The following is a 23,539-nucleotide window of genomic DNA, read 5'->3' as shown; positions in this document are numbered from 1 at the left end:
AAAGATTTAGTAGGAAATTAGTTACAAGCGAATCTGTAAGCGAATTTTAGGAAGATCAAATAGTACATCAGTTCATAGCGTAAGTTGTTTCCGTTGTGTTATGAACAAAAGATGTTTGTAAGAAATAATCTTTTTAGAAAATGATGGCTAAGGATTGGCTAATTGTAATTCATCTTCAAAAATTTTGTAATACGTATATGCAATATAATAATTAACCTGAAATGAAACTATTCAGTTTTATTGGTTTTCGTAATCTTTAGAAAAGGATAAAAAGAGTGACTCCAAGTAACTCTGGGATTTTCATTGCGTCGTATTAGTAAGATAGTATATTTTATTCTTAGTTATTATTAGTTTTAATATTAGTCATGTTATTTAACAAAACATGTAGCAAGAACTGGTCAGCAAGCGAGTACGCGGATATCCACTTGTAGAAATATGAGATTTGACTGTGGTTATTGAAATAAATAAAAGAATTTTGATATTACATTAATTACAGATTAATGTCCTAATAATAACACTGTCCAACAAATTTCAACTTTTTTTATGATTTCAATATACTGTTGGGTCCTTCTTATAGAGTTTTTTGCGCTGATTCCGAATCTGTCCTTAATTTTTCTCCTATACGCACAGTTTTTGAAAAACATGGCTTTGAAAAAAAAACATATTTATCAACTTTAAACAAATATTGCGATGTTATTATAAAAGATATTGAATTGTTCTTTACAGCAAAAGATTCTGTAGACTTTCCCGAATACAATGATATCCAATATTAATACATTATGATTGTTTAAACATGTTTAAACAATGATTAAAGACGGAGAGACGCCACTTTTGCACCAATTTTTGAGGATATTTTTCAATTTATCTCAAAAAATTAGGGTCCAGCTAAAAATCGTACTATACCACGCGATAGAGCAGACTTTTCTCGCTACATGTTTTGTTAAATAACATGACTAATATTAAAACTAATAATAACTAAGAAAGGTATCGCATTCTTGCGACGATACTAACGTATACTAATTTTATGGACGAGTCGAACAAATCGTCCACCAATCCCCGGCGCGCGTCTGGCATCTGGGCGCGGAGAACTCTTTTGATTTCCTCGTGGTTGTTGAAAAGATCGCCCAATCGTATGCCACGATCTAGAAAGCAATGAATTCGTTGAATGGTCGCTAGTAAAATCGGCAGATTCGAATTCACGGTAGTGAGCGAGGTGTCGAGAGCAATCCTTACCGAAAAGTGCTTTGATTTCCGGTTTCGTGAGTATCTGCGCCATTGACTTCAGCAGTTGAATACTGTGCGGCAGCGTTTTCACGGCGGATAGAACCGTCTCGTTGCTCAACATGGGCTGTATTTCTGTGATCAGTGCGCCCAGACTGTTCGCGAGTATGGTAACACATCGGAGAAAAGAAAATATGTAACCAACAACAATCTGCAAGCGTTTCTCTTTCATTGATGATCTGCTCTGTCGCTCGAGAATTCGAAGAATTCTGATTCACCGATTGCTAAAGCAATGATCTTCGCGGAATGTCAACATTCTCTGCTTCGGTTAAAGAGAAGAAGAGTCAATGGAGCTAATGTATTTCTTCTCTTAATCGTTTTGCGAAGATAACACATTACCGACAGGTGATTATTGCATAATTTTGAAAAATCTATGGTACATGGCTAAACACTTTTTAACGGAACCTTCAATAGTAACAGTAATGTTCATTGTGAACTAACAATTCGCCCTCAATAACGTATTCTAATAGTTCCATTTAAGATTGCAATGTAAATGAAAATTTCTATGCTTTCTTTTGGTACAGTAGAATTATTGAAAATCGTATTAATAGGCTTCAGGTAGGTACAGTGTTAAAATGACGTAACAATGATCCGAAGCTCTTCCTTTACTGTTAATCGTACTACTCCGATTCTCTCGCAGTCTTCGCGCACAATAAAAATTCCTCCATTCAATTAAAGAAAGGAATGAAATGTGTTTGATGCAGAGATTTTCGAGCGACAGTGTACGATTTCTTTTTAATTACTGGTCCGGAAAATCGTTCATAAAATGCAAAATTCACTGCTAATATACAGGGTGTCCAAAAATTCCTTCAACAGCCGGAAATGGGAGGTTCCTGTGATCATTTGAAGCAACATTTTCCTTTGTAAAATTGTTATCCGCGGCTTTGTTTAGGAATTATTGACGAAAAACACGGACCAATCAAAGCGCGACGTAGCCGCTAGTTGGCACAGACGACCCAACGCGCCAACTGTGCCAACTCGCGTCTAGGTCGCGCTCCGATTGGTCCGTGTTTTTCGTTAATAATTCCTAAACAAAGCCGCGGATAACATTTTTGCAAAGGAAAATATCGCTTCAGATGGTCTCAGAAACCTCCCATTTCCGGGAAGTTCAGGAATTTGGGACACCCTGTAGAGGTAAGAAAGAATCGGTGGTGTAAATTTCAGCCATTTATCCTGCAAAAAGCATCCGGTTGTTCGAAATATTCGCAAACGTTGCGATACCGTGAACGATTTCCGGTTTGGATGCGGCGGAAGGGATCGAGATGGGATCGCGGCCGGGAAAAATAGGATTGCGTGCGAGATATTCATATTTTCGGTGTATACTAACGTGGCGTTCTTGTAAGACGGGACTTCTTCGTATTCCGAGAGAGGATCGCACGGGTTGCCGAGGCTGCAAATGAAACTTTGAACGAACGGGAGCAGGCCATTCCGCGGCATCGCCCTCGCAGGAAATTGGCAAGTCGGATAGTACTCCGGGTCCACGTTGTCGCGGATCGTGTAGAGGATCATGAACACGATCACAGGCCATACGAACACTAGAGCCAATATCCCCTAAACATTCAAATTTGCGGGCGTGGTTTTAGCAAACTTCCTGGACTACGGGACGAAAAACATTGCTTTCGGGGATGATAGTTACCGGCTGACGTTTGCGGACGATGTAGTTCTTCCACAACAGCAGCCCGATCTGGTCGACCCTCATCTTGACCGGAGTTGATTCAATCTGCGAAAACAGTCCCAATGATTTTCCACAAACGCAGGACTTCACCCTTACGATTTCCTTTCACAGCGCACAGTGGGCTGTATGACCGATTTCAGCGGTCAAAATTAAATCTATAAAACTTTCCATAAATTGTAAAATTTTTGTGGCTTGAGTTAGTTGAATATCTGAGGAACAATCTGCCATCATTCGTTTTCGCATTCATGTATCCATAAAGCACTGAAATTTGTCGAAAGTTTGAAATTCTGTTAACACGCTTTCATTTTTCAACGAATTCACCTATTAGTAATTGTTACCTTATTTACATACACTAACAGATTTTTGTTTTATAGAAGTTTTTTTAGCTAACGTATAAGGTATACTTTTAAGAGAAATTCACTTTTGTACTATATACATTTTTTTAGTTATTATATTTAAAGATAACCAACGATTCAGTCACTTACTTTATGATTCTAAGACTTTGGTAATGACTTTGTTATACCTCCGGGTGCGATCGGGTGTTCATTTCTGTGCCATTGTGTTCTTTGAAGTTTTCAGAAAAAAGGCTGCTACTACGCGCTACTCCGTGTTTTATGGTTGAACTACGAAAAAATGGCCATCGCGCGCACGCGAAAATCGCAGCATTTCTCACGTCCTGCATGTTCGCATTCGCTCTATATCTTCGTATTAACTTAAATAAATACTAAATAATAATAATAAACACACAATATACACTAAAATAAGAGAACAGTATACACATGAAATTTAAATATTATAATATACGGCGTGGGGCAATAACTATGTCCACTTTGAATACTGCCTTTATTTGTAATAATATGAAAAAATGTTATGGACAAAATTTGCACGGTATAGAGGGGGACATGCTTTGACATAAACATTTTCTGCGTGGGTGGAGGCATAGAGGAGATTTCAAGGTCACCTTGATTTTTTAAATCGAAAAAATTACTAATTGTATCATTAATCGATAGACTATCGAATTCTGAGTAAAAATGTATTGACCTCCATATGTATTAAATCTAATAGTTAACGAGATATTATCGAAATAATTTTCTTTCTTCTTTTGGTAATATCTCGTTAACTATTAGATTTAATACATATGGAGGTCATGGAGGATATAGGAAGGTCAACATTTTCATACTCAGAATTTGATACTCTATCGATCTATGGTATAAAAAAAGGACATTCTGTTTAAAAAAATCGAGGTGGCCTTGAAATCTCCTCTATGCCTCCACCCACGCAGAAAAAGTTTGTGCCGCAACATGTTCCCCTCTGAACCACGCAAATTTTGTTCATAACATTTTTCCATACTATTATAAATAACGGAGATTATTCTTTGTAATAACTATTTTAAAAAGATATTTTAATTGTAAATGATTACACTTTTCGATAGTGTACATAAAATAGACGGATAACGTCAAAATATTGATTATAATCCGCAATACTTGATTGAAAAATAGCTACAAACTTTACAATCTAATACGCTTCTCTTTATGGACAAATTTTGCACTCAAAACATCCGTTTCAGCAAAAACCGTATACAGTACAAAAAGTAGAAATCTCAAGCTTTAAAATGGTTGTTTTTTTATAAAATTTGGATAAATTTTAGCAAAGTTACAGCAGTTTCAATATGGAGCGAAATTTAAACTAGCTGTGGCCGCTGAAATCGGTCATACAGCCCACTGTGCAGCGTTTAGAATGTTGTTGCCCTCGCGAATTTCTTAGACGAGGGAGAACATCTACGATAATATTTCACCCGTTTTTGCTTTACAATTTACACACAAATTATGCTGAATTTGTAGCGTAAGTTGTACGAGGGTTGGAATAATCCATGAACATAAATGAAAGATAAAATCATAATTGCATTCAAGATCTTGTTTGAATACAAATGGCGGTGGCTGCATGATTGATTAATAAAATTGTTTGTGTTTTATATTAAAGACAAACACGAATTTTTGCAATCATCTAGTAGAAGAATGAACAGAGAAAAATGATGGTCGGATGTGTACTAACTCAGAATTAAGCAGCAGAAGAAATCGCGTGACGTTCTTCGAAAGGTTTACGAGAGAACGTCCGGCGCTAGTCAGACGAATTGATTTTCGTTTGACGATTTTTGACCGCCGTTTGAAAACTGCTCAAAGAAGATTATACGGTGAAGCTCTGTACGAATGAGACCCGATCCATGCATCACGATCGAACAGTGAAACCGTGCGCGCTGATGCACCACGGAGGGCAGAACAAATATTTGAAGAGCGTAACAAGCGTGTCTGTCGATACACCGGCAACCGGAAATGCGCTTCACTCTGTCGCGTGCTGTTGCCGGGTTCCATTGCGGGGAAACGGAACAATGAAACGAGAGGATTGCTTTCGTAGGAGATCGAAACCGATGGTCTCTCGCGCAGAATGCCGTGATAACAACCGGCAGACTGTGGATCTGTGTACGCTCGCAGCTCCGAAAGTTTCGAAACCAGCGGAACACGAGCTTCGGATTACTTTGATGTTTAACGCGCTCAATTAATTTTTTGTAACATCGACTTTTGTAGAAGCAAAAATGGGTTTACGGAAATTTGTATTACTTCATACGGTGCTACAAGCTAAAAACTTCACGTGCCATATAAAAACATCGGAGAAAAATTACAGACAGATTTAACACACACACATTGCCCGATATATTTCAAAAAATTCAATTCCAATTTCGTTCGCTGCTTCAAAGATTTCCGAACTCGGCGAAATACAAGCTCTACAGCGTAACGTCGATTTTTATAAAAGCACAAGTAGAAAGCTACACTCCTCAAACGAATTAAGGGATCACTTCTGCGAACCCGAAAAATTGGTCCCACTTTACGTGATCATAACTCCATCAATAATTGCTGTATCGATATCGTTAAACAATGGTTTGGAAGCCTGAAACCTCTAGTTTCAGATGCTCTGTTTCAAATTGTTGATATGTTGGTTTTTTACAAAGTTATAGCGAGATGAAGACAACATTGACGGTTAACAAAAATTTTGTGCAACTTTGGAACATCACACGGGGAGAAACAAATTTTTTTTATAAATGGCGTTAATATCATTTGGAAGGGCTATCTTTCCTGTGTAAAATGTGTGGTTGCTGATTATTGCGCGAGTTTCAACAATTTGAAACAGAGCATCTGAAACTAGAGGTTTCAGGCTTCCAAACTATTGTTTAACGATATCGATACAGCAATTATTGATGGAGTTATGATCACGTAAAGTGGGACCAATTTTTCGGGTTCGCAGAAGTGATCCCTTAATTCGTTTGAGGAGTGTAGTACACAACAGCGAAAGTAAAACCAACTTTTTAGATTAAAGATTATCTGAAGATAAAACATATTAAAAAAATATTGGACAATTGTAAGTAATAAATATTCGTAAGAAGCTGACAGCAGGAACCTTAAAAAGGTTTCGTCAATGTTTTATATGATGAAAGAGAAAATGTATTGTATAAAATTCTATAACTTAAATACTTCTTAAATCTTTCACATGAAAATGGCGGGAGGCTCACAGGGTGTTTAGTAAAATAATATAAGAATATTAGCACTACTAGGAATCTATAAAAATAATTTAATAAACCGCAGATTAAAAAGAAGTCGCTGCGAAACACTCAAAGACTGCCGACGGACAACTAGATTTTGTAGTTAATTGTGCAACGTTTGCATTCCCAGAAAGTATTATTAAAGTATTGGTTTGGTACAAAACTACCGATTGCAGGTGTGCAACACTTCCTACAGTCATGACAGGGCTGCATTAAACATTGTTAAAAGCGGGTATTCGAGGGAAACAGGCAGTAATTACTTCACAGTAGCGAGCAAGACATACAACGAAATTATAAAGAAGAATGCAATAAACGTTAATGGAGCGGAAGCGCGTGATCCTTTTGAACGGGTAGGGCCCGTATTACACGAATGACATCGCAAAAACCGTGCAAACGAGATTATTAAATATTGCTTCGCCCGCTGCGTTCGCCGAACTTGTGACAGCTCTTCATTGGCTGTGGAATTGTATTGTCTTGTCAGCCGCTGATGACTCGAAAAATACACCAGCTTATCAACCGACTCTAGAACTTGCGATTAATACAAATTAATTACTCGAATAGCTGTCCAAGTTACTTCAAAATAATTATGCGCAATCTCAATGCAGAAGGTTGAATAGATTTTCTGGTAAAAAATACCTAGAGTGAGAAGATGTTCGCGCACTAGAGAATTCGTTACGCGGTTAATCTGTGATTTCAGGAGGAAGGTTTTGATTTGAAACAAAATCATGTTCGAGACTGTCGTTTCCGGCGACGCGGTGGCGGCCTCCAAATCGACGGTCGAGAGCGCAGCCACGCACACCAGCTTGTTCGCATACCCGTCATTATTCGGGTGCAAGATTACGAAGATGCAGAATAATTATTGATTTGGAAACAGCATCCCCACTCTGTCATTTCGCGTAATCGCTGACATTACGGGTTTGCGAAAGCCTTGGGCGCGTCTCGATCGCGACCACGTGAACGAACGGAAGAAAACAAGAGGAGGACGAAACATATCCGAGACGAAGAACGACTCCTCGCGATCTCCTCTGGCATAAAAATCAGTCCAGGAATGGCAAGTGGCGGAAATGGAAAGTGCGAAGAGAATTTTTGGCAGTGGACCCTCCGAACTAATAGTTCTTCCCGTCCTTTAAGGTGATCAGAAGAAAAACCGAAACATTCAGTCCGATATGTTTTTATTACGCGGCACGTCGCGTACAGTTTCGCTAACAATGAGTTAATCAGCTGCGGCGACTTGCATAAATCATCCGCCTGACTGATCACTGTGAACGGCTCCGCCACGCCAGGAAGACTTTATTAGCCGTTATCGCCAGCCTGCGGAAATTCATGCAAATTTCGAGAAAGTTACCGGCGAATTTGAAGAAATTGAGCGAAATTTTCTTCCCCTGGCTGATGCCTTCGGTTAATTAAAAATTTAATGAGACTGTTTTAGTTGGAAGTTATAGTTTATAATCCTTTGAGAATCTTAAGGGTCCCTATGGAAACGAATTTGTTGCGATGCTGGCGCCGGGAACCGCAAAGATGATGAAAGTGTGACGCGCAATCAAGGCTTCGCTGTAATTCAGAAGAAAGTGGCTGAAAATGCAACCAGCTAACAGCTCATTTTTTAGCACTCAAATTACATGCGTTTTTTTCATGAATCTGTAAAAACTACCTTTGCTTCTGTTCGTATTTTATTGTCAGTTTAAAGACATAAAACTGTCCTCGATTAGACTTCATTGAAAGAAAGTAGAAGTGGAAATTTCTTAACTGGCAAACTCTGTAGCTAGACAGCGAATTTATGTCAGCTCCACCGTGAACGAAAATGACTGGCGATTCCCACCAATACGGAAAGACATTCCATCAAGTATTGAATAATCCACGGGGTCCAGTAATTACAACCATCGCGGGAGAAGCATCTGTTTATCGTTCTTCCGCATTAACTGCAACCGCAACATCTCCCATTCACAAACGCGGCGAGGACGAAAGTGAAAAAGCTTCAAATGAAAGGGAAAAATCATGTTCTCGCGTGATCAAAATCTTTTTATATCAAAGTTCAAAGAAAGTACAACTTTCCTGGCGAAAAAATAATCCCAATTATCGATCGTAAATGTTAAATATTTAATTTAATGATGCTTCCCGCAAATCCTAAAAATTTCCGATATTTTCAGATTCTGACACACCTCTAGTTCCTACGGCTCTCCAAAAAAACGTCCCGGAGCGGGAAAACGAGCGGAATTTTCTAAACGTCGAGAACACACCGTCGCGTCGCGTCGCTCCCCGCGAAAAACTCTTGCTTTATGCATATCCGATGGCACACAGAGGCAGCCACGATTGAATTGCAAGTAGGAAGACGCGAAGACGGAATGCATCCACCTTCCACAAAATATTCCGGCGCGGCGGTTGCGCAAACTAGCCGGCCGAAACGTTGCCTTTCCGATTCTCATTCCCGGTGATTCGCGTCTAGTCGGGATCAATTAAACAGCGGCTATTCGTCGGTGACGGTCAATTATCGACCAATTAACAGTGGCGTTTGGTTAGACTTGCTTTTAACCACCCACGAATGAACTTTCTACGATCTAATTAGGTCAATTCACACAATCGAAAGTGTATATTTTCGTTCCGATTGTTGTTGTTTTGAAGAAAATCGGAAATTTCTTTCGTGTGATCGTTACAGTGTGGATCTTTATGCAAAATGAAAACTGTCTATGTATGTTGATTGGAACGAACGGAAATTAAACGAAAATGTATTTCCTCTTTTAATCATTTCAACGAGTCGAAAATAATAGAATACTCTTGGACTCTTTTAATGTCTTCACACTTTTCGATTTCACTTTCCACTTCATTTTCTTATAAATTAATCAAATCCGCAGTCTAGTAATCACTTTCGATATCATTTAATGTGGTCACACGGACATTTTATCTTTAGTATCATTTCTAAGAAAAAGTGTCCGAGTAACTTTCATGTAAACACTTTTGACGTACTCTAATGTGGCTATGAATCAGACCATTCGATCATTTGAATACTGAAGAAGCTTAAACCGCCATTGAAATCTGGATCGAAAGATCGACGCGTGTTACACGTGATCATTTCCATCTAGACCGCGGGAAAGATATTTCATATGCGCACAGATACGGCTGCTCAATGTCAATTTCACACAATTCGAGGTAACCCGGTAAACACGTTATAAATAGCCTTCTAAGGAATAAGTACTTCTAGTTTACGCTAATACACTTTCCACATTATCGATCAGGACATTTGCTCTACGTGGAACTTCCACTTTACCGTCAAACAATACATAACATTTAACGACCTATGCAAATTCGCGTTAGTTCGTAGTACCAGAGAATCACATAAACATTGAAACAGCTATATCACCGCACGCAAGACCGTTCCAGGTGTCACAATACTTTTAAAGATGAACAAACGATCATTCACTTCGATGAATAAACTCTTAGTCAACAAAATAGAAACAGAGCTGAAAACGCCAGCTGAAACTGGTTTCCATTTGATCTATTCTCTAAACTGCGAATCGTAACCGCTAAAAACTAAACGCAAATAGATCTAGCCCGCATCTGTCACCTTCACAGACCAAGTTCGCTCGTTGACTGAACATTTACCCGTCAAAACACAAACAGAGCTGAAAACTCCAGCCTAAATCTTCTATTTGATCTATTCCCTAAACTCTCTCAGCCTAAATCCAGCATTTGTCACACGAACCGATCAGCTCCCGATCACGACGTGTCTGTGGCGTGTCCGCAGATGATGTTTCTTATCAAGCATCATCGTACTCGCGCGCGGCACGCTATGTATCGTCGGTTCAGGACACTTTTCCATTACGACATCCACGTGACGCGATCGAGCCCGTCGGACGATCGACGTGCGTCCGATCGTGTCGTTAAATGTCGGCGGTCCCGGCGATCACGGTCACTTACGTGTCTCTCCGGTGAACTTTGATGGATCGGATCGATGGATCAGCTTCCGCCTTATTGGGGAACGAAAGCCGACGCGCCGGCTGTCACTGGATAGCGACGCTGCCTAGTGTCACTGCTAGTGTCACTGGAGTCTCATGGAACTGACGGGTCGCGAACTCGTGAAACCGCAGAGCCACGAAACCGTGAACCGTCTGCCACGGCGTCGATCGCATCGATCGTAGAGATCACGCGGTTGGCGGGCCACGCCGAAGCGTCCCGTCGACGATCCACGTCGATGATCCACGCCGGTGCACCACTATGAAACCACGAGGATCCTGGCGAACGCTCGAGAACACCGACACCAAACGAAACCCAACAACACTGGTTTCTCAACGGCTGTCCGATATAACCCGATCTCTCTCTCTTTCCGTGTCTCTATTTCTCTCTCGCTCGCATGTCTTTCTTTTTCTATTTCTTCTGCTCGTCCCGAGACGAGAACACACCGGTTCGCGTTTTCTGCACACTTGCGGACGACGCTCGGAGACCGACTGTTGCCAGCACCGTGATGCACGACCACGTGGACCTCGGCAATGCCTCAACATCCGCTCGTGAATATGTATTTATAGGCCCGTACACACGAGCGACGCACCCGCGCGCTTGTATTCACCGCCCAAATGATCCCCACCGACCGATAATTCGACCTTTTGTTAGCGTACGTCCTCCTTCGTCCTTCCTCCTCTGCCTTGCTCACTGCTCTCTTCTGGTCCTTCGATTGCTCGTTTTGCAAATATGGGCCGACCTTCGACGACCGACGAAAACAAAAGTGAGGATAGCCAACCAGGGATCCCGAAGACGCTGCGCTCCGACACATTTGTATTCCACACCAAAATGCAAACTGTAGGGTTTCCTTCCTCGCAATTTTCTTATGGTTTTACTGTTACAGAAATATGATTACAGAAATAGAGATTAAAAATTTGCTAGTCTTTCACCAGAAACGCTTCGATACGTAGACGATCAACGTCACGCGACGTTGCAGTAATAATGATCGCAAAAATGGTAACTTGAAGTCTATTAACAAGGTCGTGTGACGTGACGCGAGCGAATCAAAATGAATAACGAGGAAAAAATCCGTTACCGTAGCCAGAGTATACCGGAGTTGGGCATTAATCGATTAAAATTTGAATCATGATTGATTGATTAATGTGCACGATTAAAAAAAGAAATCGTCGAAAGATCGACGATTGATTCAATCGATTGATGAAGTTAATCGTCAATGGTTGATTAAATGAAGAAGTCGTCGAAAAATCGGCGATTGATTCAATCGATTGATAAAGTTGATCGTCAATCGTTGATTAAATGAACAAATCGTCGAAAAATCGGCGATTGATTCAATCGATTGATTTAATCTTCAATCGTTGATTTAAAAAAAGGAATCATCGAAAAATCGGATGATTTAATCGATTGCTGAAGTTAATCGCCTCACGGTCTATCCATAAATTGCAATAAATTGTAATAAATTGTAATAAGGAGATAATATGTTTCAACAAAAACATGGTCGTAACTTTCCAGGAATAATAACTTCAAACATAAAAGCACGTAAACAGAGTTTGTATACACCTAAACTCAGTTTACAATTTTTTCAGTGTTCATACAGTTCTGATTACGTATTTCATTTCGAAATTTCAGCAGTTAACACGTTCCGTGCCAAGCCCTTTTTTGTGGCCTGAAGATCAAGTTTAACGTGTACCACCGGTGGAACGTGTTAATCATTAATCAATTATCCGATTGACGATTAATAAATCGTTAATCGCAATCAACGACTAAACGAGAAGATTAATTGTTAATTGCGATTAACGATTAAAGTAGAAAAGTCGTCAATCGTTGATTAAATTTTTGCCCAACTCTGTTCGATACGCTTTCTTCCATTTAGTCAAAGGTCACGCGCGATTTCGAGTGGCAGGAGTTTGTGCGATTTCGACGTAAACACGGAAGTCCTACAGGAAACAGTGATTTGCCATATAGGACTACGTCGTTGACTAAATTGCTGGTGGAATTAGCTAGTATATTAGCAGTATAATTTCCAAGTGACATTTGCTAATGTCTAGAAGTTAAACTTACCGTTAGTCACAGGTGATCTATAAATCAGAGAGTGTGTGTGCAGTATGCATTTGCGCGTATACAGAAAACTAACGTTTTATTCGATTGAAGTTTATATTACCGTTCTAAACGTATTCAGAGGATCTAGCCCAGCCTTTGTTCCAAATTTTGTTGTCCCTTATTTTTCTCTGTTGGCAGTTTATACCATCTCGGATCTACTAGAACGTAACTGGAAACAGTTCCCGGTAAAGCGGCCCGATCTAGGCAAAATGGCATCCCATAAAACGAAAAAGTGCCATGACGTGGGTGAACCGCGGGTGTTCCCTGTCTGAACACGGCCCATTATATTTCTATGGAAATCGAAACGTCCCGGCTGTTGGGGAGTTACAGGTCGTCCCTTCGAGGCGAAACGTGATTCGAGGAACTCACGCGGAAATTGCGATACACCTTCGACGCGCACGAACATCGACGATTTGAAATTGAAATTTTCGCCCGTCCAGCGAACCCGCGAGTCTGTCTTGACACGATTCCCAGGGCGTTTAAGTCACTCTATCGTTCGATCTTGCCGGAAACATCGTCCGAACCGAGGGATTCTTTCGTTCGTACTGGCAATCGATTCTCCAAAGGAGAAGGCTATTAACTCGGGCATCGAGCCGGCCTCAATCGCGATTAAACGGCTTGTTTAATTAGATAGCGTGACTGGACGGTGCGAATTGGTCGCAGTTTACTAAACGCGACACGATGAATCATATTTGCACACAGAAAAAATGTTTGCAACGTCAACGACTCGGTGCGCTCGGTAAATACGCGCGATCGGCACTTCTGACGTGCGAGTCGACGCATTCACCCGACGTTAGACCTCGTGCATCCTCGAAAAAGCGATTGTTAACGTGAAACCACAACCGTGATAACGCCATTAAAATAAATTCATCTTTTTCGTTGACATGCATTTTGCATTCATGACAAAAAACGGTTGAGTGAAAAACAGTTACACTGAAACACATCACAAGAGTTTAAGAATATTGTTACAGAATTTTCAACTTATTCAAAGAAGAAATACATTTTAATGTGTCTTCCACTTCTTACAATCGATTAGAATTTGTTTTATTCTACGTGAGAATTCGCAGTCTACCACAGAGTATTTATAGAAATCACATTTGTCATAGCAGGACTTTGAATTCTCATGAGTTGTTTCCATTTTAGTCGTTCTTCTCGCAGCAGTTGGGTTAAGTCCTCCAAGAACCACTTCAGCTGAAAACCATGTTAAATAACATTATTCGTTTGAGAATTTCTTTAGCAGGTAAGCGAATAAATAATGCAGACATCCTCCGACTAATTTACCTAGCAAACTTCACTGCTGCGTACGTATTTTAGCTTACCCTATTCTAGACTCGTTGCTGCACAGAAAATGGACGGAGTAAAATTAACAAAAATTCTCACAATTTCTCACGAACTCAACTGTAACACTCGTTTGTCTCTTATTTACAGAGTAGAACGTTGTACAAAACGAGACTGTGTAAATGCGTGCAGAAATCGAAGTAACTGTACTTTTTTAAACTACAATAAATATCGATTCTTAAACCAGCTATACTCCCAAAGAAAAAGATAGCACACGCGTGTAGTGTGTAAAGCATACCTTCTGCGAGTATGTAAACAGAACATGGATTGACTTTAGTTCAATGAGTTCTCTTAATTCGAAGGGAAACACATAATCCGACACAAACAAAATGATAGCACACTTCAAAAATAAAGAAATATATCATATACAACACAACTATGTATATGTTTCATGAAACAAAAGTACATATACATATTTCTTATAACAATATATACACCAAACTATATTTTTCTAATAATATGTGGGACCTCCTTTGTTTTCTATGATTTCCACCATCCGTTTAGGTAAAGAATCATATAGTTCTTTTATTTTTGTCTAGATTAAATTTTCCCATTCAGTTGTAATGAAAGTTTTTAATTCATTTATATTTGAAAAATGTCGGCCTTCAGCATACACTGCTTGCGAAAGCATTGCCCAGCAATTTTCAATGTTATTAAGGTCGGGTGAGCACGCCGACCATTGAAAAGTGGAGCTATTTTTACTTAAAAAATATTCCTTAAAACTTCCTAAATTACCACAAGAATTTTTCAAACGCCGCGTGACAGATTGAGTGCTCTATTACCCTCCGTTACGTTTACTTTTACTGCGGTCGTAGAATCCTAAGGAGAATGACCAGGTGGGATGACTAAATGTCCCACGGCCGAGAAAAAAATCTGTAATCTCTGCCGCGGTGAAGCAAACATCAACGTTTCTTCATTTTCCCTCTCGCTTTCATCACGATTGTCTCGCAGCAAGGGACGATCGTGATTCCTTATCTCGCCAACTACCAGGACAAGTGGTATCAAGCAGGAGCAACACAGCGCGGCTAGACACCGGAGGTAGATGTAACTAGCGTGCGAAACTAGAACCTCTCGCCATTAACAGCGGCAACAGATGAAAAACCGTGCGAACCAGTTCCAGAAGGTGGTTCAAAGAGCCTCTTCTTTCGACAGTGTCAGATGGATGGAGGGTTTCCGGTGGATCCACCGAAAGGTCGGTCCATTGCACTACTGCAGAACTTTGGAAAAACCTCGGCCAGAGTCAACATTTCGGTCACGCTGTCTTCTCCGTCATCATCCGAATGTTTCCATTGTAGTCTTCACTCGTCGAAAAAATTTAAAATACAGTAGTACCTCGGTATACGACCTTAATCCGTTTCTGATGTTTGGACTTACACCGAATAGGACGTACAGTCCTCGACAAAATAATAAGACACCTAGCATATTTTTAAATTTCTTATATTTAAAGGTGGAAAGTGTACACTCTGTTATAGCCTGAATACTACATACTATCTCCAAACTAAACACGCAAAATCTTAGGATTGTATCGCATACCATAGCAAAATTAGACAAACGTATAAGACATTTGGCTTATTTTCCACTCATGTGACTTCTACCATTAAGTGTTCTACTGCGAACGTATTCAGACGTTGAATCTTGTGATTTTGTTACAGTAGAAGTACATTTATTACAACGAAAAATAAATAATGGGTCGAGGAAAGCAGTTAGATAAAAGTGAGGTCGATCGAATCGTTCTGTTGTGCGCTGGGAAAAGTACAGTATCAATAAAATTGCGAAATTATTAAACAGAAGTAGGTGCGCGATATACATAATGTGTTAAAAAATCCAAGTGCTTATGAAGAAACGAAAGGAAGTGGAAGACCTAGCGTTACTTCCGAACGTGATAAATGTGCAACTTTGCGTGTTGCGTCGGATTTTAAGGACACGACAAGACAAATAGCCGAAGAAGCAGGTGTGAAAACAAATTTAAGAAATGTACATCGCATTTTACAAGGAAGCAAACACATTAAACGGAAGAAATTAAAACAACGGTCACCCTTAATGGAGAAACACAAAGCAGCACGACTGAAGTTCGCTTGTGAACACGTCCACTGGATGAAAAACTGGAAAAAAGTCATTTTTAGTGTCGAGAAAAAATTCAATCTAGATGGTCCTGACGGCTGGGCCTACTACTTTCATGATTGCAGAAAGGAAGAACTCCATTTACGTTGCCGTCAAATGGGTGGTGGCAGTGTTATGGCATGGGCCGCTATTGGTTACTATGGAAAAACAGAAATAAACTTTTTATCAGATCGGATGAATAGTAATAAATATATTGAACTAATAACAGATCAGTTAAACAAGCCTGCAGTTCGTATCACGCGCTGTGACTATATTTTTCAACAGGATAATGCAGCAATCCATACTGCAATATCTGTGAAACAATCCTTATCTTCAAAAAATATTAATATTTTGAAATGGCCCGCTCGTTCTCCCGATTTAGATATTATAGAAAATGTGTGGGGAGATTTGTCAAGACGATTCTACGTGAATGGGAGACAATATAATAACGTAAATGAACTAGAAGAAAGTATAAATCACAATTGGACACATTTAGAACAAAAACGAATCAAAAAGTTAATAAAACTATCCGAAAGCGATTACTAGACGTAATTCAATTCAAAGGAGGTATCACGAAGTAGGTATTAATTTTGCATTTTTATTTGCTCAACCAAACATTTTTCTGTTAGTGTCTTATACTTTTGTCGAATTAATGTCAGACCGTGTTCACATATCTTTCTCTAATTTTGCTATGTTACGCGATACAATCCTAAGATTTTACATATTTACTTTGGAAATAGTATGTAATATACAGGATACAACGGAGTGTACATTTTCTACCTTTAAATACAAGAAATTTAGAAATATACTAGGTGTCTTATTATTTTGTCGAGGACTGTATACCAAACTAACATGTCCCATGATGAAAAATAAATCCTATTGATATTATACCTACTTTAATGGGGTTGTAAAATAATTTAAACACTGTTTAAACACATATATAAAAAATGAGATTTTATTATAGATTTTTAAATTTAAACTCTGCTTAATGCTAAAATATAAAAAGAAACAAATGATATTCTATTCTGTGGAAGAAAAGTCCCCCCGCAATAAAACCTCACATTCTGGTGTTTTGTCTTTTTCCGTCTTCTGTCGCTTTTCACTAGGCTCAGCTGGTTTGACTTTTATTAAAAATCTGTCCGAAGAACTTTGTTTCTGCCTTTTCTTCTCAGAATGTCTCTAAAGTGTGACATTGTCTGGTTTTACCAAACGATGCTATTGCGATTTGTTTGAACTTTGTTGGGGTTTCCCGAAAATTTTTCACGTCCATCCATGTTGCAAGGATTTCTTTGATTAATGAAGAAGGAGCTTCCTCTATCTCTCCCTCCTCTGATCTGAAGAGAGCGTATCCATTCTAATCGGATGCTCATCCTTCTCCAGTTCCTGTAACTTCTCAGTAGTCAGTTCTTCATCGTGTCCCTTCACTAATTCTTCCACATTTTTACAACAAAATTTATGTCGTACACCGAGCAAAATTTGTCACGTCCAACCAAACAGCACATATTCCGAATTGGACGTACTCCAAAGCAGACGTATACCGAGGTATCACTGTACTATGAAATCTCTTGATCGACCAAAGAAATGCGAAATCGATCTAAAAACAAGACCGACTAAATTTGTCATTTGCCAGAATCTGGTGTTTCGCCAAAAATTCAATCTGTACAAATGAGAAAAATGAAACCTCAGCTATTCATTTTTATCTGCATAAATCAGACGCGACTACCTTCAGGGCCGACGAATGCCTAATGTCTCCCGACCATGTAACGAAATAAACGAAGAAGAACCGGTGATACATAAACATTTCATCTCCACGAAACTGTATAGTTTACAGCGCCGGGAATAATAAAAAAAGAGCAAGGATCAGTTTTTTCGGGTCGCGAGGCTGTCGGGAACGGGCCTTTTTTCTTCCTCATCAGCCACGGGTGGTAATCCTATTAGCAACGGGGATATCCGAACGTTTCCACGTAATTGAGTCGAGAGGCCCGATTTTTTCGGTATCGCGCGGCCAGCAATAGGCGAATCTAAAAATACGAGGCGAAAGATATTAAGAAAACGAGCCAAAAAACCGAGAACCAGTCTGACAGGAGGTCGCACCGCGTCTCCGTTCGTAGAAATCGAGAACGGTGGCTACTACACGCGCGCTGCGTTACGAGACCGGTATCGAATGATGCGGCAACAGTTTTCTTATCCGTTCTGCAAAAAAACGGTTGTTTACGTCGAACACCGGAGAAACCATTCAGGGAAAATAAGGAAAAAATAGCGGATTCTGCTTCCGTTATGTAAACATGTTGCTTATTGTTAGATCAATTATGGGTCTAAAAAAGATCGGCACTTTGTGACATCATCACGAACGGAAAGGAAATATAATTTCAATTAAAATCGCGACTTATTCACAAAAAGTACCGAACTTATTTGCACACTTAATGACTAGAAAATATCAGGTAGGGTCGGATTCCTACCACCTTAAACTGTAGGTCCGTCGTTTAATAACCATATATAGCAGTTGAAGAAGCAACGTAAAACAATCAAACAAAAAAAGGATCGGCTGCGGGCTGTCCAATGCGTTGGGTACCTGACTGTATTGAACTCGACTTTTTTACAGTTTGATCTAACCGTTCTTCCATTATGTATCGCGTTTGCGTAATCTCACAGATACACGGAATCGAAGCAACACGATCCAACTAGAAATATGTAGTATAGACATTGCGAATGGATGCAGCGGTACCTGGTGTCGAGTAGCCCCAAGGTCACACTGCGTACTATCACTTTCTACTATTCCATTACAAGATCTGTCATACAGGTTCGCGAACATAAAGGTGAATAAAATCCCAACAAAAACACCCTGTAAACAGGAGCCAAGTTCCTATGGCCGTGAAAAGTTGTGAGATCAAACAAGATACGGCCAAGTTCGTTAGCTTAGAAATACGTTTTGCAATACCGAACAAACAGACAGACAAGAAAGCGAGCTAATAAAAACCTGGTAAAATTAGTTTAAAAGAACGCTATTTAATTTTTAAAGAGTTACATGGAGGGCTAAATTATTCAAACTTTGCCGCTACCTAACAATTTTTGTGGCCATTGGTTTAAAAAGTAAGGGCCAAGTTTTAATAATTTAGCCATCCATGTAACTCTTTAAAAATGAAATAGCGTTCTTTTAAACTAATTTTTACAAACGCTTTTTTCAGTATTGCAAGAGGTATTTCTAAGCCAACGAACTTGGTCGTATTTTGTTTGATCTCACAACTTTCTACGGCCATAAGAACTTGACTCCTGTTTACAGGATGTTTTTGTTGGGATTTCATCAAATTTTGTTGAAATTTCATCAATTACACCAGGCCTGGCCAACCCAAATGGTTCCACGGGCCACTTTGATGACGTGTAACGTTACTGCGGGCCGCACTTTAGATATACATGCTTTTAAAAAATGTAATACAAATACAAAATGAATAAAACTTTATTGTTATACTATGATTCAATATAATTAACTCTCGCGTCTTAATTAATGAGATATTTGTTTATCCTTTCTTTCACTTAATTTTTGTAAATCTATATTTATGTTCGACGTTGCACATCTTTTGTTAGCTGGTTTTCAAAATTGGCATCAGTTTAGAAAAAGCACTTACAACTCGTTGTGCAAAATATCTTAAGTTGGAATATCTCTCGAATGTAATATCAGTATTGTAAAAATTAATTTTTTATGTGGACGCAAAAATCTGTTTCATTTCTTTGTTGCACTGCAACTCAATTACATCAAAGATATCAAATATAGAACTGGAGTTCGTAGTCGCACTTGCGCACTATAACAATGACACTTCATTTATTTAATATTTTTGTATACATACAATGACAAACAAAAGTTTCAATAGAAATGTTAAATCGCCCGGCGCGGCGGGCCGCACACTTTTGACGTGCCGGGCCGCGTGTTGGCAAGGGCTGAATTACACTGTCCAACAAATTCCAACTTTTTTTATGATTTCAATAGACTGTTGAGTCCTTCTTGTACAGTTCTTTGCGCTGATTCCGAATCTGTCCTTAATTTTTCTCCTATATGCACAGTTTTTGAGAAATATGGCTTTGAAAAAAAAACATATTTTTCAACATTAAACAAATATTGTAATGTTATTATAAAAGATATTGAATTGTTCTTTACAGCAAAAGATTCTGTAGACTTTCCCGAATACAGTGATATCCAATATTAATACATTATGATTGTTTAAACATGTTTAAATTACATGTTATGCTGCTATGTTCTATCCTACGTACCTATTTCGTAATGTTTTTTTTCAATACAACCCCTTTAAGGTGTAAAATTTCAAACTTTGATAATTATTCCGTTGAGTGTTTGTTATGGTGGACCGATGTACCAAATTTCAAGGTTAAAGGTCAATGGGAAGTATCCAAAATGTTTTGATGATCTATCAGTCAGTCAGTGACAAATTTAGCGATTTTCGAGGTCCTATATCTCGGAACCTACAAATGTTGAAAGATTAATGTTTTGTCAATATTGAGACATGATAGCATTTAACAAGTGTACGAAATTACATCTCTCCATCTGCCTCCAGTGCCGAGTTATAAGCCACTAAAAAACGGCTAAGTTGTTTCGTGTAAAAGGAGGTAATGCGAGAACTTGGCTGGTGCACTACCGTGCACCTCGATGAATAAAATTCGGATGAATCGCGAAAGCAGTGATCGAAACGGACAATTACTGTCTCATTTTGCAACAGGTTCTCTAGTCGAACATATTTCAGTTTCGTCCGTCCAAAAATCGGTCCTTGATATACAAAATGGTGCGGAGATGCCGACAAATGCCCGATCGTTATACAGATTGAAGGTAAACGTCGCTGCGCTAACTTGAACGTGTTTAGTGATTAACCGACTTTTAGAGTACAAAGCATAAATTTCCCACGATAATACTGTTTTCCATACAATGTCTCCGACAACAATGGCGGCGTATCTGGCAGCTTGGACGGATCGACGATGCAGCGAAATGCGCGTTAACTTGACGCGCGTCGATGCACATTGCACATCCATTGACATCGAACGATTCTGCCAGCGCCACTTCTCGTTCCTCAAATGTCTTCTTCCCCTGTCTATAAACAATGCTGACTAATTAAACGGTTCGAACAACTGAGAATATCTTAAAACGCAGATGGCTCTTCCAATTCGCGTTCCTAAGAAATCGGTTTCACTTCCGAATGAATTAACGAACGCGTGGCTAAAGATAGCTGAGTACCTGAAAATATCCTGTTTACCTACGACAGTCAAGCTGTGCGAGTTTATGCATTCATGAAGCCTTTGTGAAACAGAGAGGAATGTTGAAATTATAAAGCCTCGATAACGTTTCTGCCGAATCTGCACTAACGCTTGTACAAATAGTACACCTGTACTAATAGTACACTGTAAAGAAGTAATTTCCATTTTGTTGTTTATGCAACAATCTCTAAAAATGCCAGTTCCCATGAAGATCCTCAGAGTCAGCTGACAATTAAATCGTCTGAGAACTACTAACTAAGAAGTATAAAATCATTGTTCCTTTAATTGCCAAGCAAAGAACACCTTCGAAGACTGTGTTGGGCTATATTTTTCCCAATGCTCGAGGTATTTTTCCAGTCATTTTTTCGTTAGCTGTGCCCATGAGGGTTGCAGTACATTTCATAAAATTCTACGATCATGAATATATCCCTGCGAACGAAATCAACCGTTCTGAAAACAGGTTTATAGATTCTCGCTGCCTCGAGAGAAACGGATCATCCTCCTCGCATAATGGTTTCCGCAGGAGGACCATAGTGAGATCGCGAAAACAATTTCCCCCGGTCGATTCGCGTCAATTTGCGACAAAGCGTAACGAGAGGAGATTCGCGTGCACTCGCGAAACGACGATGCTGACCCACATTCGAGGCCCGGCATCGTCAGAGAAAATATAGTAAGTAGTGTTAAGCAGGAAAATCGCCGGAAGATGCAAGGTATTAATTCATGCAAATTGCAGTCGAATGAGCAACAGCAATCGAGACGCGCAAAAGAGTCGGCAAACGCGTTCGAGAAAGAGAGAGACAGTGAGAGAGGAGAGAGGAGAGAGGAGAGAGGAAAAAAGAGGATAACGCGAAACGTCTCGGGCTCCAGCATCAGGTTCAATGTCGACCGTTACGTGCAGAATTACGTGGACAGTTTCAAGCTATCTTTAACACTGTTTTGACTCCCCTGTGATGTCGGGGATCATGTATTTTCTTACGTGGCAATTACCAGTCCGTTCGTTACTTCCGCGTGCATTGCGTGCCGAATACTCGAAAACAATCTCTGATGCTTCCTATGAAATTGATCCTCGTTAAACAGAGTCTTAGCTTCGGGCTCTATTAAAAAGGAATAACCTAACGACCCTGTCTACTTTAATTTCTCATTCGTTTACAAAGAATGAAACAATATCAAAATCTTTCTCAAATTAAGAGGAGCGTCGAAGAAAATGTCACGTCTGTTATACATACGATCGAGCGAAGTAAAAGGGTAGTCCAGTCAATGAAAAGTTGTAGAGGGAAATGGAAGGAACACAATTTTTAACTTCGGGTCTTTGTTTGGACTAGTTAGGAGGTAAACATACTAAAAGTCCCCACTCCTAGGAAGTGAGCGGGGTGCAGGGGGGGCGTCGTCACTGTCGTCAATCCGTCGGAAGCTCTCGAATGACGCCGTCGTCGCATGTTTCTATGTAGGTTTTAATTCGCTTTCGACGCAAGACAATTTGGCGTCTTCACCAGTGCTTTGGCTGTGACGTATAGTTTGGTGTTTCAAGTAAAAGAGTTAGAAGCGAATTATCTTCTCAAAGTTATGTATGTACATATGTATATGTATACAATATACATATATATTATCTAATTTGTTGTGAAAAACACTACTTACATATGAATAAACAGATATTTTTTCTTATGGATAAATATGAATAAATTATTTATGCGAGTACTATTTGTTGTTGGCAAGAAAAAATTTTGCGGCTCTTTAAAAACTCTGTAATTTTGTAAATTGTAATTTTTGACTCATCCGACTCAAAAGGTTGCCGACCCCTGGACTAGGGGGAAAGATGAGAGGAAGTCAATGTAAATTTTCTACTTTGTTTCTCCTATCTCCAATATGTTTGTTATGGTGATCTCCGGATGTTTCTCTGTTCGTCCATTCGTGCCATCTATCATTTGTTTCCTTGCGATACCAAGACGCTTGTGTCGCGAGTAAAATTACGCTGAAAGGATGCAGATGATAGATGACACGAGTGAAAGCGCGCTAATCAGTAAGTTATCTGTTCATCCGGGAACTCCGCGTCCGGCGAACGATACGAACTGCGGACTGACTGCCATTGGACGAGCATTCCGATGACAGTCAACAACAATGATGGCTAAAAACATGGCAGATCCTCGGCGGATCGTCGAAGCTCTGAATTGTTTCATGAAAAAAGATAGAACACATTGTGGACAGATAGTAGTGGACAGGAGTAGATAGTGAATTTAACGACATTGAAGCTTGAA

General features: G+C 39.5%; 1 protein-coding gene across 3 annotated transcripts in view; it reads right to left on the bottom strand.

Annotated features, from left to right (window-relative positions):
* Ldd (lipid droplet defective) overlaps positions 1 to 11,374 on the bottom strand; it is a 71,825-nt gene extending 60,451 nt beyond the window's left edge. Inside the window, exons 1-5 of one of the 3 annotated variants that reach the window (XM_076428527.1) lie at positions 10,461 to 11,374; positions 2,918 to 3,001; positions 2,609 to 2,832; positions 1,234 to 1,376; positions 1,012 to 1,142 (exon numbers count right to left, since the gene is read on the bottom strand). In XM_076428527.1, coding sequence (XP_076284642.1) covers positions 1,012 to 1,142; positions 1,234 to 1,376; positions 2,609 to 2,832; positions 2,918 to 2,980 — 561 coding nt within the window. In that variant the 5' untranslated portion in view covers positions 2,981 to 3,001; positions 10,461 to 11,374. Of the gene's footprint in view, positions 1 to 1,011; positions 1,143 to 1,233; positions 1,377 to 2,608; positions 2,833 to 2,917; positions 3,002 to 8,707; positions 10,089 to 10,460 lie in introns of those variants that run through there. The other 2 variants (XM_076428648.1, XM_076428594.1) reach the window with 2 other exon arrangements.
* Positions 11,375 to 23,539: the final 12,165 nt, after the last annotated feature.

The sequence above is a fragment of the Lasioglossum baleicum genome, chromosome 1 (assembly GCF_051020765.1).
Source record: "Lasioglossum baleicum chromosome 1, iyLasBale1, whole genome shotgun sequence".
Lineage (NCBI taxonomy): Eukaryota > Metazoa > Arthropoda > Insecta > Hymenoptera > Halictidae > Lasioglossum > Lasioglossum baleicum.
This window is presented reverse-complemented; position numbering and strand designations above follow the sequence as displayed.